The 18560-nt window shown below is 39.1% G+C and overlaps 1 protein-coding gene across 1 annotated transcript in view; it reads right to left on the bottom strand.

The window, feature by feature from the left end:
• RELN (reelin) overlaps window positions 1-18560 on the bottom strand; it is a gene marked incomplete at its 5' end in the record, with an annotated part of 178344 nt that overhangs the window by 104976 nt on the left and 54808 nt on the right. The window contains 6 exons of the mRNA XM_009892163.1: window positions 2317-2426; window positions 3586-3714; window positions 6750-6958; window positions 8634-8746; window positions 11714-11865; window positions 15603-15748. Of these exons, the coding sequence (XP_009890465.1) occupies window positions 2317-2426; window positions 3586-3714; window positions 6750-6958; window positions 8634-8746; window positions 11714-11865; window positions 15603-15748 (859 nt within the window). The remainder of the gene's footprint in view (window positions 1-2316; window positions 2427-3585; window positions 3715-6749; window positions 6959-8633; window positions 8747-11713; window positions 11866-15602; window positions 15749-18560) is intronic.

Raw genomic sequence — 18560 nt, 5'->3', positions numbered from 1 at the left:
TTTACTTCCTCTTCCTCCAGTGACTCCTAATCAACGGTCTTGACATTTTGTGAAAAATATGAAGGATGGAAAGATAAGCAAATCTCAGTATAACCTACACCTCTTTGCACTACTGTAAAGAAAAGCATTAATCTGGGTCTAGCCCAAAGTGTTAACCTTAGGGCAGCGTTCTTTCAATACAATATGATAAATAGGCCTTAACCATGAGTAGTGTCATCTTTTCTGTTGAAGAATGCTTGTTAGTTGGAGTCATTCGCTTGCACTGTGACTTTTGGAATGTTGTAGAAGTAGCCACCAATTTGAAATCATCTATAACAACCAATACTTATTCTTAGTTTTATGATGCTGCCCATCATAGCAGTGTGTCAGTACTCCCTGACAGATGCACTCTAAATCCCTGTTAGCTGCTCCCTGCAACTAACTTCCCATCAGACTTCATGTGATTTCTAGATTTTCTCACCTTTCAGGGTGCAAAAATTCTATTCTGTCTGTTTGATTTATTTGTCTCTTTTGAGGTCTTTTTGAGGGGGTGGTAAAAGTAGAAGGGTTAAAGATGTAATGATGCCGTTCAAAATGAAAAAAGCTTTATGAAAATTGGCGGTTTTCCAGTGTTTCTAAAAGATGGCCAGCTTCCAGATTTCATTTAAAGCTTAATTCACATAAGAAACAGTTGTGAAGCTAAAAGTCAGAGTGCTGAATCCTTGAAAATCTTACTCTCTCCAAGAATTTGAGTAGCTTGCCAATATTTCTAAGGCTTACCCTACTATGCCAAAGTGCAAAGCTTCAGTTCCGCTAGTATCTGACAAAGGAGGCATGCAAAACCTCATAGATACGTTCCTCTTTAAGATTTGATTCCCATGTCATGATTCTACACCTCAAACAAATTTCTGAGCAGGCAGTTTTTAGGCAGATGGTTGGTAAAATTGCTTTTGAGATGGTAAAGAGTGTAGCACACAGCATCCTTTGATGAAATGGTATTTGGTTGTACAAGCAAAGGTAGTGTAGATATATATGAATTGTTCACTAATTTTCAAAATCTTGTTGCTTTGTTCTGTTGTAAAGAATTTGTATCCTTGCATTGATTTATCTTGCTCTTATTTCTGTGAACTTCTGTAAGCATCTCCAACACTTACAGTCTGCATTTTGTCAGGTAGCAACTCATCTTTGCAGATATTCACAGACATCTTATGTATATATACCTAAATTTTCCCTTCATTTTACTTTCTTTTTGATATAAATCATCATCTCCAGAGACAAGCTTGAATACTCTACCTAAAACATCAAAATTATGCCTATTCCCATTAATGTGCTTAAGAGAACAATTTTCATTACTTTTTGTGAAAAACTTTCATTTGTAGCATTACATTATCAAGGCAGCTCCAAGGATTTTATTTTCAAAACTAAAAAGTAATCTATTTTAAGAATTTTGCAAAATGTAACTATTTACCATTCCCAGGGTCTATATCAAACCTTATTAGGAATCATTACAAAATTTCATGGGCTACTGTATATCACCATAAATCTTTAAATTACATACTTCACAAATCTAACAAAACAAATTCTGGATGTAGTCTACTTAGTCCCAAAACATTTAAGGCTAATAAGCAAATTTGCACTTTCTCATAGTTATCCCTTTCAATCATGCTTATTTCTGCATTTCATACCATGTATCTATTTTATCCTGTGTTCCTAAATACTTTTTATGTGCTTTAGAATATTTCCTTTCAAGACTGGCCTTGGTTATCCTCTGCACTAAGTTTTCTAATTATATGAGTCAATATAAGCGCCTCCCAGTTCTTCACATCCATTTAAAGAACAGGTAGGTGAAAAATAATTTCTGAAAAGAAAAATAGTTCCCTGAAACAAATGGTACTTTCCCCCTGAAGATGCTGTAAAGAATGTAAAATTTTGTCAGTGTTAGGTAGCAGCATCGCTTTATGAAGGTTTTCTATCTCCAGAAGGAAAAATGAGTCCCAGATGCTGTAACTGTTCCTTAGGCTGGCACAGTAAATGTCCTTAGTGTAGTACCTATTTATCTAATTAGTCAGAGGAAATGTTACATTAAGCCCTTGCCACCAATATTTTTTCATGGAAAGCATTCAATTAAAAAAAAGAAAATAAAGGGTAATCTACTAGGCTATTGTCTTTTCCACTGACAGAATTCCCCTCTAGCTTCAAAATGTACTTGGTACCAAGTGGAGGAATTTAACAAACTGAAAATCCTTTGACCTGTGATTCTGGAAAATACGTTTACTTGGAGCAGCATATAAAAATTTACTCTTCTGATATATCATGAACATGGATAAGAATACTAACTATTATCGATTGCCCACATATTTCCAAGGATTGGTCCTGTTTGCCTCCATCGAATCCTGGTGTCACTTGTTAATGCCGCATTGGGAAGGGGAATAGTTATTCGGTTCCACCTGAAATACACATAACACAAATATTAACATTTTACATTGCTAATCGTTAAGCATATGCATGTTTTGCAGATGTGTTTACTTATACTGGAAGCTTTGTGAGAATTTTTAATTCTAAAATCTGCTCAAATGAAGCCGTGAAGTTACTGCAGCTTTTGAAAATATAAATTTAAAAAAAAAAAACCACGGCCCATTTTTTCCTACAATATAAGAATGTTAATTATTCGATTATAAACCCCAGCCATTACTTTCCCTGTATGAATGCATGAAGTCAGCAAAGATCTTAACTTCCTTCGCTACAGCAACTCCCCCATCACAGTGAATACCCCTGAATTGCATTCTGCGTTAAACCTTTCCGTACGACTGATCTCTTTTTGGTGGAATCCCTTAGGGGTAAGAAGAGGGGCACAGAGGATTTGGCCTGCTGTGGTCATTCTCATGTCATCCACAGTGGCTACACTTCCTACTCACACTGGGGGTAATGGTCCCTATGAAAATGGTATAGAAATGGGTGTCACCAGATGATAGCAATGCTTCAACTACACTCTTCTCATGGTCATACCCACTGCTCTGAAGTAGCTGTGGAAGTTGGGACACAGAGGGATACAGAGTTGTGGGATTTGCACTACGCAACAAGATCTCACATTCATTTTCTGGTCAGAACAGGACCAAAGAGGCTTAATAAAGAAAAGGTTTGCTATAAGAAAGTGACACTAACAACCTTCTCCATCTGCAGAAGTACAGAGGACATGCTTCATTGTAGCCTAATAATGGGATTCCAAGTGAGTAAAAGTGTCTGAGAATGTAAATATGGCTTTGACTGATGGTTCCTCTGACTCAGAATAAAACTTTTGTGGCTTTGACAAGGTATAACTTCTCTTTTAATTACCAGTATACTGTCCACAGGTTGGGTTGTTTTGGTTTTTTTTTTTAATTTATCTTTAGCATCAGAAAAATAATATTATATCACAGAAGGAGCCCCATATATTTCAAATTTCATCACCGGGCAGCCAGGGAGACCAGAACACTCCTTCCTTGCTGTCCTCAGCTGGTAAAAAATGAAAGATGACACAGGGTTGCTTGCTTTGCTGCTTTCTTCTGTCACCTATAATTCACTTCTCTAATCTCGCGTCTCAGTTAGCTTTGCAGAGAACACTCTCACCCGCTGTAATTTTCAGAGGCGTAGACGGTGCTGTGGGGGAGGTGAGGCCCAGCACATATCTCAGGCAAACACTCGGTGTGGAGCAGGGACCAAGAGCGACCATGGTTGGTTGAAAACTCCAAGCTGACGCTGATAACAGTGAAGGAAAGAAAGGAGAAAGACACTGTGAGCCTACCTGGCATAGATATGAATGCAGAAGTACCAACACTGAGAAAACACCAAATCTGCTATTCCTAATAACTGATGCTGAAACATGAAAAAAATTTAAGCAGACTTACATCCTGAAAATACAAACATGAAACAAATCGGAGTGTTTAAAAACCAAAAGGATAGCCTATAGACTGAGGATTGTCTAAACACCTAGTCCTTTTTTGGCCACCATCTACTGAGTATTTTTATGCTGCTGCTGCTGTTAAATGAGCTGATGTTATGCTTATATTCCAGCTAGAATGGTTTCAAAAATAATGATGAGAAAACTTGGGTTCATCAGAGCTAGACAGCACCATGTGAGCACAGGACACTTATAACTGCCAGCTGCTAACCATTACATCTTCAGAAGGTGGTCAAAAGACTGCTGCTTATTCATGCACTGGCTGGTTCTTTCCTTCTGTTGCAGACAAATATTAACTTCATTGCACTTCTCAGTCACCTGCCTCCTCCACCCATCGTGCCTAAACGTAGACCAGAAAAGCCCTATGGAACAGTGAAACGGCCAGCCCCCACCAAGGACTGCAGAGGGTGGATGGGACCTGCGGAAGGACACCCTTCAGAGATCCCACCGAGCAGCCAGAGCCCCCAGGAGCCGTGGGAGCCTCTGTGCTGCTCAGCCACAGCAGACTTTGGAGGCTTCCTCCCACCTCACAGAACCTGGAGTGCTCAGCAGTGAATTTTGTGTCACAGGGACATAACCATATGCAAAACTTCCAGATTTGCCAGAAAAAAAGGCTGCTGTTCTCTGGTTTCATTGATGATCAGTAAACCAAACCCTCCATGTGCAGGTAGTGACATCAGAGAACTGCAAACTCTATGAGACCATCCACTGAGTCTCTGACAATGAGTTAGTAAAACCATTCTCCCAAAAGTTCATTAACAAGTTCAGTTTTCAAAAAGCTATTACTACAACTTTTTGCCTCCATGTTTCACTGCATATTTTTAAAAACACTGTTTACAATCTAGTACTATAGGGAAATCTTTAGATCTTTTACATTCTGAGGACCTTGAAAAAGTAATATAGAAAGTGCTTGATTTATTACAGATTTAGTATTTTACTAAAATACTATTAGAATTTCCTCTATATAATTAGCTTGTAATATTCTGTTTTATTTTAAGTAATGTCAGTGGAACATTATAAAAGCCATAATTCATCACCTCAATACTAAATTATTGGATTATAACTTTTCCTTTTCATTATAATTTGCTGACAATATTACTTTATTTAAATGTACCATCACTGTGATATTGTAAGTGTATATTAAAACGGTTTATGGAGGTTTTGACTAATTTATTTCAGATTTAACTGCACTGATACCTTGGAGGGTCATATTTACTGCATATATTCACTGTGAGCTTCTCACATTTGCAGTAGTGAAAGCATTATGAATAATGCTGTAGACCAGGAGATGGAAAATGATGCTGTATTTGGGAAATACAAATAGGGATAATGGGGACTTAGTGCTTCTTTTGTTATGAAGAAGCTCACTTCTGCTTCAGAAATAGTTTATGTGAAGGAAGAATATTCATCTTTCAAAATACATACTTATCCCCATGAGATAACAGACTGAGGCAGACTTTATATAACACATATTTACAGGCCAGGAGTGTTTACATGTAGAAAAATGTTGCTGCCTTCTCTTCCTATCAAATATTAGTGCAATGATGTGATTTTTGCTGCCCCTTGAATTCTGCTGCCCTGCATGGCTGCTAGGATTGTCAGTGCTAACACAGCTCTTTCCAGTTGGGAGCAGATGTCACAGGACATGGATGTGAAAGCATTTACAGTCTCCTCCTTTAAACTTTTGGCTCTGGAAAAATATAAAGTAACTTAATCCTCCTAAAATATCAAGATAAACAGTCTCACATGTACACAAGGACAAAGGGACAGTGGACAGTTTGGTTTTGGGTCCCCTATTTGAAGAAGGATGTTAAGAAACTGGAAAGGTGGAGCAGAGGATGACCAAGACGTCTGTGGCCTTGAGCAGTGGGCCAGGAGTGGCTGGGGAACCAGCTTGCTCAGCCTGGAGAGGAGGGGTGAGCTGTGGCAGCCTATGATGGTGTGGAGGGCACTCTCAAGGGAGGCAGAGCCAAACTCTCCTCAGTACTGGCAGACACAATAGAAAGGGCAATGGCCATAAAGACATGGCTTCAGAGTTTTGGACTGGACATTAGGAAACACTTTTTCACTGGAGCAGGTCACCCAGAGAGTTAGCACAATGTCCATCCATGGAGGATTTTAAGTCATGGATAGGCAAAGCCATGGCTGACTTGACCTATGATGATAACAATCCCACCTGCAGCAGCAGGCTTCACTAGATGACCAGTGAAGGTCCCTTCCAAACAACTTTTCTAATATTCTATAAAATATGGACCAGAAAATTACTGCCTTCTTTCCCTTTCTCTCCTCCTTAACTCCGTGGAAAAAATAATGTTGAAAGCTCCAATGAAATGAAGCCAGCAAAAGAGTTCCGTGGTCAGTGTACAGGCCGTGAGGTCCTCGTACTGTTGGTTGTCAAGATGAAGGCCATTTATGACCAGTGTTAACAAAATTAGATATGGTTGTGACATCAGTAATCTCTGGCAGGTCAGTAGGGTAGGTTTCTGCCCCTGTCTGTAATACTTTCACCCTTACACAGTATTAACAGGTAAATGTCATATCCATTAGAAACTGGAACAAAAGTTGCTCTGAAATCATGAGCGTATTTCAGAATAATGGACTAAGAAAAGCAAGTTTTGACCTGGAAAGCTATTTACCCTTATCACACATGGGGTATATAAACCTGGGCCTGTGGAGATTAGGAGAAACATTAGCTTTTGAGCAGCTTATATTTGTCATTTTTAATTGGCTTCGTTCTTTCTGAGAAAAAAAAAATCCAAATACTCATATAGATGCTATAAACCAAAATGTGCTAGAAAGCTGATAATCAAAAGAGAAATCTCGCTTGTTGTACCTGTTACCAGGTTGATAAGTTCCACAACCCAAATTGATGGAAAATTGGATCATGTGAGTCACTGTGGAAGGCAGCACTGGGAGGACATGGAAGTAATCCACAGCCCAGACATTCCTGTTGTGGCCTTGGTGACTCTTTTGCTTCAGGCAAAACTTGGTTGCTGGAGTCTGCAGGTCCGGACTAATGACAACAGAAACCAAAGATGGAACCTTTAAAAGAAATTAAATTAGGCTTAAATAAAACAAATAATATTAAAAAAAAGTCACAAAGTATTATTTAAAATAGAAAAGCAACTTCAAATCTGCTGAACCAACCATGTACTTTTCTCTCTCCTTGCTTCATTTCTGGTTTTGCCACCTTTTTTCACAGAAGATCCCAAATAAAAGGTTTTTATATTATGTGCACAGCTGTTAACACTCTGGATACCAGTGCTGCTTACCACCTTAGTGGGATCAGTTTGTTTGGCTGTCAAGACACTGTGAAAAAGACTGTACCTTCTATGTTCTGGAAAATACTAGTTTATTTTGTCAGTGCTTCCTTGGTAATGGAAGATGCTACTTGTCCTGCAGCCTCTCAGCTCACAGAAGCAAACGCAGGGTGATGGCATGTCTAGTCTGAATACGTGAGAATGGAGTAACAGCATGAGTTCACAGGCATACGTAGGGAGGATGTTATGTTGTGGAAATAAATGAAAGCACTGCTTTATAAAGCTTAGCCTTTGTCCTAAAGCAATGTAATTAGACCTTTATTATGCCAAAAGAGGATGTCAGCTTTAAAACTGCTTGTTTAAAAAAAACCTCCACAATGAAGTCAGTGTAATTTCAGATCCTATCTCTCCCTGAGTTCCCCAATTAATTTTTTATTATTTTACAATCAGAGTTTCCTTAGTTTTAAAAAAAGTTCTACCCCATCTTTCACACAAGAGCAGGCGAGGAGGGAAGCCACGCACAATGAAACAATGCAAGCGACTCAACCAAACCCAGGCCAAACCCTACTGTAAACATTTGCTCTCTGAATGCTACAGTCACAGTGAAAATGCACACAGACCTGTGCTTGAAATCAGCTGCATCTTTACCACCAAATTTCCCCTGCACTGTACAAACATGCTGCATTTCAATCTCTAGCGCATCCACACAAATATGTATTACGTATCAATTTTTGCCATCTTTTTAACAGCAGCAGAGGAAGGACACCTCAGGGCTGGGTTAGTCAGGGTAGATGTGGTCTAAGTGCTTCCTTGCCGTAGACAGGAAGGATCCTGACAGCAAGCTCGAGGTGCTTATTGTCCCATCTGAGGGTGGTGGACGTGTTTGGAAGGAGGCTGCAGCAGCAGCAGCAGAGGAGAAGCTGCCTGAGTGCACTGCCAGCAACTGCCTCCTATGGCTGACTTTATGCCCACATTGCTGCAGACCCTCTTGGAGGGCACACAACTGTACTTAAAATGGAAATAAGAAGTGTAGAATGTGACATTTCCTGCACTGGGCACAGGGAAGACATCCTGGCATTTCCCAGTCACTGTCCTCCCAGCCACCGATCTCACCATGACTGACCCTCTCAGGCCGTAGCTCCTGACTGTCAAACTGAGGAGGTGTTATCACCAAAGTTTTCATCTGATTGCTGATTTTTTTTTCCCCGTTGCCCATTTGCCTGTTATTCTAGCACTAGCCAATACGTCAATCCTGCTCTGGGGTGGAGTAATCAGCAATAACTGCAGAGCTGTGTCAGAAAGGCACCCTATCATTGTGAGATCTGCATGTGATCCATGTGCTTGGGAAGATCATGTTTGACTGCCCCTATGGAATGCAACATACAACATTGTTGTGATGGTTTAAGAATAGATTGATCTATCAATCCCATTCACCCGCTTTGTTTAAAATAATTTACCTTGTAAGCAGCATAGGTCAGGGTGTCAAGAGGTATGTGTTCCCTCCTGCCTTCAATCTTGGCATAAAGTATGACATCATTTTCATGGGATTCTCCAGAATCACAAGTTCCCCCTGTACAATACACATTTGAGGGAGAAAAAAATTAATTGAAGCCCTTGCTATTGGAAAGTGGAATCATATTACGCAGCCATAATTACAAAAATAATTACAACCAGACGCTGTTTAACTTGGGATATGAAACAAAAGAACACCAGCCCTAAGGACACAGTGTATAAGAACTATTTGATCAGATACACCATGCCAGAGATCAAGGGCATTGACAATTACAAAAACCGCAAGTAACTCTCTTAATCAGCTTATCAAAACAATTTTAATAGAAAATGCTTTGCCCAAAGCAATACTGCTATCCATATGCTTTAAATCCTATTTACATAGAAATGTTCTGCTTTTTGAGTTCTCGTCAGTAAACTGTTATTTACTACTCACTTCTGTGGGTCTGTGCAACCACAGAAATTGTGTGTAAGGACCTCTTAAATACTTCTCAGCTGATAGTTTGGCAGCTGAGAATTTGCTCTTACTAGGAAATGAGGAAGACTGCTATGTACTTTTTTTATTGTGCTGCTGCTTCTACTATATTTACACCATACCCTAAAAGGGATGGATAGAGTCTATGGTATCACACCAAACGTGTGTCATTGTTGTCTCATTGGGATGGGGCAACTTTTGAAATATCTTTGTATTGACAGAACCCAAAACACTTATTAACCTTCTCCGAGAGAGCAGATGTATTGGCAAATTTGAGCACTAAGCTCCACATTATAGTTATGAGACGGACAACATTACACTAGTTTCTTGTTCTGGAAAAAAGTTTTTAAAACAAAGTATTTGTAATTGAAACAGGAAATATAATTTCCCTGCACACTGTGGGTAGTGCAGATATTTAAAAAAAAAAAAAAAAAGAAAAGAAAAAAACAGGATGAGGAGACTTCTTTGAAAAGCCCGTAAAGTAGAAAGGTTGCATATATGGAATACTTTCTCTGCTATTTTCACTACATATGGCCGGTTCTCGGAATGGAATAGGCAAAGCAGTCCAGAAAGTGAGATAAGATGCACATCTTTGATGTGTATCATACTGCAGAAAGGAACATCCCCGTGTTTAAGCTATTATTTATTTATTTTACAAGTATGCACAGAATCCATTTTTCGAGTGATACACCACTATCCTCTGTGCCTACATGTGCTAACAACTTCTCCCCTAAGTTCAGAAGGTTGAGCAAATTTCTTTCCTGTTTCTCTTGCAGGTGTTGTAATGCTTAGAAGAACTGGGAAAATGCATCCTCTTTTTCCTGTGCTTTATTGGTAATTCATGTAACACAGAGGAGATGTGCGACAATTTAGGACAACAACATGAGGTCTTCCACTCATTAAATAAAGGGTGTTTTTTCTTGTTGATTCAGAAGGTTGCTTATGGAGGTCACAAGTTTAGTCTCTGCTTCCTCCTTTATTATTCTATTATTCTCTACTTTTAAGCAAAACCCCTCACCTCCTCTAAACGTGGTGTTGAGAGAATAACCTCATGCAATTTCCTTTATGTGCAAAATAAAAGTCCTGGAAAAACACTGTGAGGTACTGAATGACAACCGCTATATTCACAGGGATTTTGGTCTGTTGCAACGCTGAACTAATGCAGTTGCACTGACAACAACAGCGGGGTGGGGAAGTGGCAGGAGGGGTTTGTTCTTGGCTGCTTTCTTAGCCCTGCTAAATCACTGAGGTTGCACTGTGTCCCAGCAGGGAAGGTCCACAGATGATGCTAACGCCACATCAGTGCTTTTCACTAAGGATGCCGCATGTAAGCTATACCTCCTCCAAGACTGTAGTACACTGTAGCACACTCTGTGTGAATCTCACCCTGGGCCAATACATTAGCAGAGGAAAACATTTATGAACATAGTAAGAGCTTTTGCGCAGAGACTATTCTGTGGGTTCAGCCAGGTAAGGCTGTCCCACCTCTGTGCTACTCCTATCTCATCCTCAGGTGCAACTCTGTTCACGCTGGTGGATTAACATGAGGGTCCACATGGATATGACTGCAGGACAATATGACAGGTACCTGTAAAATCCTCTGTGGTGTGGTGAGGATGACAAAGATATGACCATCTCTTCTAATATAAGAAGTACGGGTTATTGAATGAAATTAGAAGGTACATGAAAAGATACTTCTTCACATGAAGAACTGTTGAACTGTGGAGTGGCTACAGGGTCTTGTGGGCACAACAGGCAGGTTCGGTTGATAAAAACTAGTAGCAAGGATCACTTTAGACACTGTAGAGGGACGTGCCTGACCTACCTGCTACTCCAGCAAATCCTGGGTTATATCTGATAGTCTTGTGTTGGTATCTCAGATATGCTTGGACACCTCAAGTGGCAACAACAACCTGACCTTGTGTAATGAATCTTGCCTGAGGACTGAACAAGAGTGAACCCACACCTATGTGTGTACCAGGTGCTTAAGCTTCCTTTATCTCAAGGGACTTCCAACCCATGCAGTCAGTGGAGTCCAGGGAGATGCTCAGCTGCTCCAGCACAGGTATCTCACAGTGAACTGAATGGGTTTTTCCAGCAACGGTACTGACCACATCTCCTCTAACTATAAAGGAAGTTGAAACACTGACCTTACATGGACACACCTTCATGTAACTTCTGTATTAAACTGTTTTAACCTGGAGCTAAATGCTTGTAAAAGGCAAAAAAAAAAAAAAAAAAGCTGTATAAATCCATGGAAATGCCCACCAATGGGTACTGAGCCCAGAGTGCCTGGTCTGGTTCAGAAAAATTTTCATCAGCAAGTCAGTGCCATCTGGAAGAATATTTTTGGGAGGCCTATTTATGTGCCCACTGTGTTTGTACACCTGTGTGGGCATCCAGGAGGGTGGACTCTTGGTATTCTCATGGGTATCAGAGTCATGAAACAGAGCTGTCTTCTTCTGAGGAGCACTTAAAATAGTTCCATGCGCACTGTGCAATTTAAATCTCACATGCTACACATGTTGTATTACACAAAGAATATATACTCACCCATACTGAAATAAAATCTTAAGTTCCCATAACCTGTAGTGTCCATGTATGGAGTGCATATTTTCCTTTCTCCATCTCTGAGAAATACCATAGCTGAGCCAGATTCCAGTGTCCCACATTCAGTACCAATGACGGCTCCAAATACGTCCCACCTGGAGAGGTCAACAGTGGGCAGAGAATGTGCAGAGGCGCATTACTGATAAATTCATACAAAACGTGTTCCAGGAGTTCATCTGTACATACAAAAGGAGCTGCTGCTACTCTTACGGAGGACAATAAAATGTAGGAATCAAATATGATTCCTACAACATTACTTACATATTCAATACTAGCTTCTAAACTAAGTTGACTCAAATAAAGCAAAGTAAATGTAAATATTTTAAATAAATTGGCAGAAAAGCCTGAATTACTAAAAAATCAAGCTTGTAATGAATGCTATTACCAAATATTTAGTGTTGAGTTGTTCTATCATCTTCATTATTTTTCTGGCATAAAAATGTTTACAATATAATTGCATTCTTTTCCATTTCATATAATCTAAGGTTTATAAATCAATGAAACTTGAAAAGCCTCATGTCCACCATATCTGTTATACAATCATTAAATATGTAGATAATAGCTGAAAATGCTCTGTTTTCATCTTTTCGAACATTTAGGGTAAGAGTTTTTAACTAACACATGAACAGAATACGAAAAAAGACTGCTGTGTTTTTAATATGTGATGATACAATCTTTCTCAGTTTTTCTGTGCAACATTTTCTCTTATTTTTATTCAGTGATAATTAAAAGAGCTGTTGCAGAATTTTCAATTAAATATTTTTTATTGAAAATATGTTTTCATCATGAAAGTGTTGGTTTCTTCAAAACTTGATTAAAATATTTTGAAAGATTAGAAACTATTGAAAACGCGTACATTATTTTGGTCCGATACATTATTATTCTTGTTGAAGTCTTAATTAATTCATAATAAAGTATTTTAAAAATATAAGGCTGACAAAGCAACGGATTTATTTAGAATCCTGATAATACAATCGTTGAACTAGCAAGCACGATTCAGGATGAATGAGAAAAGATTGAAGTTCGGAAGCCTTTGTGGGAAGGCAGAGCCTTTTCCTGTCCGCTTCCAGCGGAAACAGTCTCTAGCAGCGATGTGCTGTACAGCGATTTCATAAACTGTCATTTCAAGAACTTAACAGTCTATTTACCAGTTTAACCATTCCAACTATTTCAAAATGCATTTCTAGGATCTTCTTAAAAGCTGCCAGTTTCCCTATTGACCTAAGCTGTGACAGGCCAGTATTGTGCCTGCTTTAAAACTGTCAGTCATTTACACAGGAATCAGCAACCTTAACATCACTGAAAAGCTTTTCTGATATAAATATATTAATGGAAGCGTAATTTAACCTAACCCTAAATCTAGGGGAAGTATTTCAGTCGTGCAGACTTTTTAAAGGTAATGTGCAATATAATCAAAAAACAATTTTGAAAATGGGTCTCTTGGGCTGAAGGCAAGTACCGAATTAAACAGTTGTGCTTACTTTAACTTACACGGCAAAATCTCACAATGCTCCATTGACCTTTTGTATGCTCTATTTAGCTCAATTAAAACACTCTCTGTGGTGACCCACAAAACAACTCGGGGTCATGAATGATGCAGATCATGGATGTTTCCAGGGATCCTCTCCTTTTAGGCAGCATTAGAAATGAAAACCAGAAAGTTCTACAACATTAAAAAACTGGCACTTTCATAAAAATACATCCAAACACTGTCTGTAAGGATAAATGGAGAAAGAACCCGGGTGATGGCATGACAGAGATGCAGGCATCCTTGATTAAACCCTCTCCCTTACGAGGGATGCTTTTGCCTTGCTTTGAGAGCTGACAGGCTCCAGCTGACCTTACAAAGGGGAGCGGGAGAACTTCCCGCCAGGTCTGCCTCAGATATAAAGTGTTTCCATGACTATTTAAATACAGCAAAACAATTCTTCAAATATGGTTCAAATAGCATTCAAAAATATTTCTCTAAGAAGGGATTAAGGAAGCTCATCTATCTGCAGTTGTGTACAATTCCCAAAGCGAAGCCCCACAGAAATGTTGCAAAGAAGGCACAGTGGTGGTGACAATTTTATATGATGGGGATGTAGTCCATAACATCACCCAAATTCAGTATGTATTCACGGCTGCATGCAATTTAAACCTCCATTCTTATAGCAACGATTGAAAGAATTAAGTTTCTAATATAGAATAAAATTTGAAAAGCAAAAAAATTTTAAAAAAAGGAAAATGTTGTGAGGCCTTGGGCTGGCCGCTTAGTGCCTCAGAAAACAAAGTTCCCCCTGCTAGGGCAGGCTGCCACACCACCAAGATTTTACATGCACAGGGGCAGATCAGGACCTGGCTCCTGGGACTGGGCGCAGGTCGAGAGTGCAGAATTGCATCCGCCAGCTGCACCCTGCCTCGCTCCGGGCTGGCAGCGGTGGCACCTGCGGACCGGAGCTAGACACTGTGTGACACTGGAAATGTAATATTCCCAAATCAGAAGAAATTGTGCATTTGCTAACCAGGGTATGGTATAAGCATTTTATTTTCATATTTCTACTCACTGCAGCATTTACTACTGTAATTAATTTTCAAAAGTTTACTCATTCTCTAAGAAGGAGGTGTCCTGATTAGAACAGCTGACAATGAGGGATCTGGCTCAACTTAGCTCAACTAAACACCTGGTCCAGCAGAGACAGGATCTACAGACAGGGCAGATGTCCTCACGTAACATAACACTCCCGTCCTGTTTTTTCAAGATGGAAAAGAGACTGAGAGAACATCTCGGATGTATCCCACATGGTCACCTAACACACAACACATATACTCATTCTCTTTCCTTTGTCCGAAACAGCACGCGCTATGCCTTGGGTTCATTATTCGAACTGAGATGGAGTTCACAGTGAATATTTTTTCTGTAAGCCCCACATAAACCACGTGTCCACAGGACACATTAGCATGTATTTCTTAAAAGGTGCTCTTCACCTTCAGCGCAGCATAGGCAGCATTTGAATTAGCTGCTAATGACCTGAAGCACTTTGTAGGTTAAAATCAACATTCAGTAGAGACCCATAAATTAACAGTGTGTGTTTCTCATTGCCTTGGGGTTACAGCACCTAATGAAACTCTTCTTTTTTAAAATAAAAAAGAATCAAGACCACATTGTTGGTTATTTTCTTTTTGTCAAAATTTATACACCGAGGTATACAAAATGGTACGTCTTTACCAGGACACTTTTTTGGAAGCTCACCCATGTTGTGGTAAGAGTGGTAATTTTGTTGTCCTACATGGTTTCTTTACTTTCTGTGCTTTTGCAGCAGTCCCTTTATAGGTACTCTTTGAATCTCTATATTTATTAAAGTAAAAATAATAAATTATTAGCCAGATTCTAAGCTCTGGCATGGTAGGCACGGCCATGCTCTTGGTGCTGGAAAGTGAGAGCAGGCTGCTGGTTCAGCTGTCCTGCCTCCACCTCCTCCTCCTCCTCCGGCACCTGCAGCCTTCTGCACAAGGAGGAGCTTGCTTGTGGCGAAGCATGGCTCACAGCAGGGAGCCAGAGCAGGATGACTTTCTCAAAGAATTTGATTTCATATGGATATGAGTTTGTTAAAACACTCAGGTGTGACAGAATGAAAAAACAGATCACCATCATGTGTTTCTTCAGAATGGCAATATAATTCACAAGCACAACTTTTTTCATTAAAATCTTTGGTAACAGAATGCTCTGGAGACAGACTACTCCTCCTGGGCTTTCCGGACTTGTTCCTTCCTAAAATCCACAGTCACCTGTTATTTACTGTATGACTGTTTATTCTCATCTTACGGCCCTGAAGAGGTGAGGGGCACTCACCCTTTAGGCTGGCTCTCAAACTCTTCCGCCCACTGCTCCTGGGCATCCTCTGTGGAAAGGTCCACATCCCGGGTTGTGGCAAAATTGAACTCGCTTCCTTCTGTCCCATGGAAGTAGATGGAGTTTCCGTCCGACTGGCAGCTATGCTGTGGACAAAAGGAGGTGACGTTATATGAGGTTTGCAAGGGCAGCTGTCCTGCTCACATCCCGCCAGAGCTCAGAGCGGGTTGTACGTTATCTAATGACTCACCAACGCCTGAAACAAAATAAAAATAAAAAATGGACAGTTATCTTTTATCTTTCTTGGCCCACTCCCAATGATGAGTGCGTCCTGATCTCCTACCTGCTTCTCTACAAACGCATTTCAGACCATGGTAAAGCTGTGTTTGCATAGAAATCTACCATACCTCTGGGTGTTTTTTATTTCTATTTTAAAGCATTGCCATTATGTCTGGCACTCACACAACTACGTGTACAAATAACTTTAGTAGTATATCAAATATTGCTATGGATACTTTGTCAGCATAAGAGTTTCATGCTGTGAAACACATGTGAGATCTCCATGCCTGAATTTTGTCCAGCAGAGATGTTTATGTGTAAAATTGCTATGCATTGCCATACAGTAAACTTTGGGTCTGAGTGTACCAGTGAAAAGACTATATTTGATGTATTTAATTCAAATAACATAACAAATAGCTTTATAGGCAACTAGATCTTGTGATACAGCCAGTCTCAGGGAGTCTCTGAGGCTGCCCCCAAATGCAACTCATCTGCTTTTCCGTTGTATTTCTGTATGTACCACCTCAACAGCATCAAATGAAGCCACAGGTCTGCCCCAACCTGCCCTGACTACCAAGAGTCGCCAGGAGGATCGGCCTGGAAGAAGTTGTCTGTGAGGAGCACATGGGGGTTACAGTACAGATTTTCTTTCTCCCATCCTGCTTTCACCTTCTTACGTGTGTGATAAAATGGTAAAAGTCTGCAAAATCTGTGTGGCTGAAACAGATACTGGAAACTTCTGAAGAAGATTTACCTGGTCTTAATGCAAACCGAGAACCTGGCACTTTATTGAATTGTTCATATTACAACAAATACTAATAAAAGTAATAATTAGCTCAAACACTTTTTTGGGGGGAAATCTCAGTTGCATTAAAAGCAAAAGCTGAAGTAAGAAATCATTAATTAGAGTAAATTCTGCATTCTTTCCACTGTTCAACATCTGAAAAAGAGATACAATAATGCCAAATTGCATTGACCTTTTCAGTATCGTCTATGCAATGCCCTCTCATCTCTGAGCCCCTTCATAACGTGTCGAGGGAGAGTACAACGATCACCTCTTCTGCCTTTAAAAAGGTCATGGTAGTGTCATGTAAGTGAATAACTAAATTTTTAAGAAATAGAAAGATGTGGCAAGAAATGAGAACTGCCCAGTACATCTTTGTCTATGGCATTTTATGAGCAAAGTGCAAAATAACACATTTTGTCATATTCTATAACTCTTCTTTCATTTATCAATGCAAAAAAAGACATGACTGAAATTCTTGTGCTGATGATTTTCAAGTATGGTTGCCTATAACTTCACAATTAATTTATATTTAGGAATGGAATATGGGACTACATTTTCAGAGATGTCTGTACATTGTTAGAAAAAAATGTGAATACCAAAAGTCTGATTTTAGTATAGAGACTTTCTGGTCTATAGTGGAATGACAACAGCTCTATGTTTATGAAACACTGACTAAATATCACTTAAAGAAATAAACACACTATAAAAATGTAAGGACTGTTTCAACTGCTAAAATAAGCAAATTGCTGTTAAAGTGTTTTTCTTCCAAAGAAAGGTCAAAGCAATAGAAAGATTCTGAAGTGTTGATAATTTATCACAGAAATTAAATAGATTTTGTCACAAGTCTCCTTACTCTGTTAGTGCATTATGTATGCAGCTGCTGCCACTGAAAAGGCAGAATAATTTACACATAAAATATTTTATAACTAGCAAAAATTAATGAAACAGTTTTGTATTTTACTTCTTTTTGAAAAATGCTGTTTGTACTAGGCTGTTCTTTATAGTTGACTGAAAAATGGCTTTTGTTCACTGATTTCATCCTTCATGTTTACAGGTATTGCTAACATCAGAATTGTAAGAATAATTTGTTTATTTTGCTCCTTGCTTTTCAAATTTTTCTTCATTTGTTGAACAGAAATGAAGTATCCTTTATCTGTCAATCAATCTGCCACAAAAGTCCTATTATCTGCAGGCAGTCAAGTAAATACACTAAAAATAAATACACAGGCTAAAACTTAATTCAAATTTATATGTAACCCTTCATCTCTTAGGAAACAAACAGACAAATAGATCCTACTGAGCTAGTTATTACAATTGCATAAAAGCTTTGGAAAATCCTTTATAAGCCTTACTTATTTCTTGGGTGCTAAGTTATATGTAAGTAGATACTTGATAGTGGGGCATGTAATGAGTAATCTCTTGCCTGATGAAAGCTACCTATTAAAATAAACATAAAACAGATACAACCCCATTATCATTTAACGTTTGTATGTCCTGCTGCTGCCTAACAGAATATTTACTGAAGTACGTCTGGTGGAGTTTCCATTTATGTTGTCAAGATAAATAAATGGGCAGTTTGGTGAAAGGGTGAATATGTAATTATTTATACAGTGGTGTACGATCAACCCTTTATGAAAGCTCAAAAGGCTACAGAAGCCTAACTTATTTCATTAGTTCTATAAAACTATCTCTATGCTTTTACAGACAGCTACACAGTATCTATGAATATGTATTTCATGCATATTTTATGTGTTAATGACCCACACAACGTACGGCTCATATCACCCTCTACTCATGTTAGCTTTGAAACTCCCATGAAACAGCTACACAGAAGAAAAGTTCCAACTGGGCTTTAACTCCCTCTATTATTCCACATACCTATCAAAATAGTA

Source organism: Charadrius vociferus, unplaced genomic scaffold (assembly GCF_000708025.1).
Source record: "Charadrius vociferus isolate BGI_N301 unplaced genomic scaffold, ASM70802v2 scaffold1319, whole genome shotgun sequence".
Taxonomy (NCBI): Eukaryota; Metazoa; Chordata; class Aves; order Charadriiformes; family Charadriidae; genus Charadrius; species Charadrius vociferus.
This window is presented reverse-complemented; position numbering and strand designations above follow the sequence as displayed.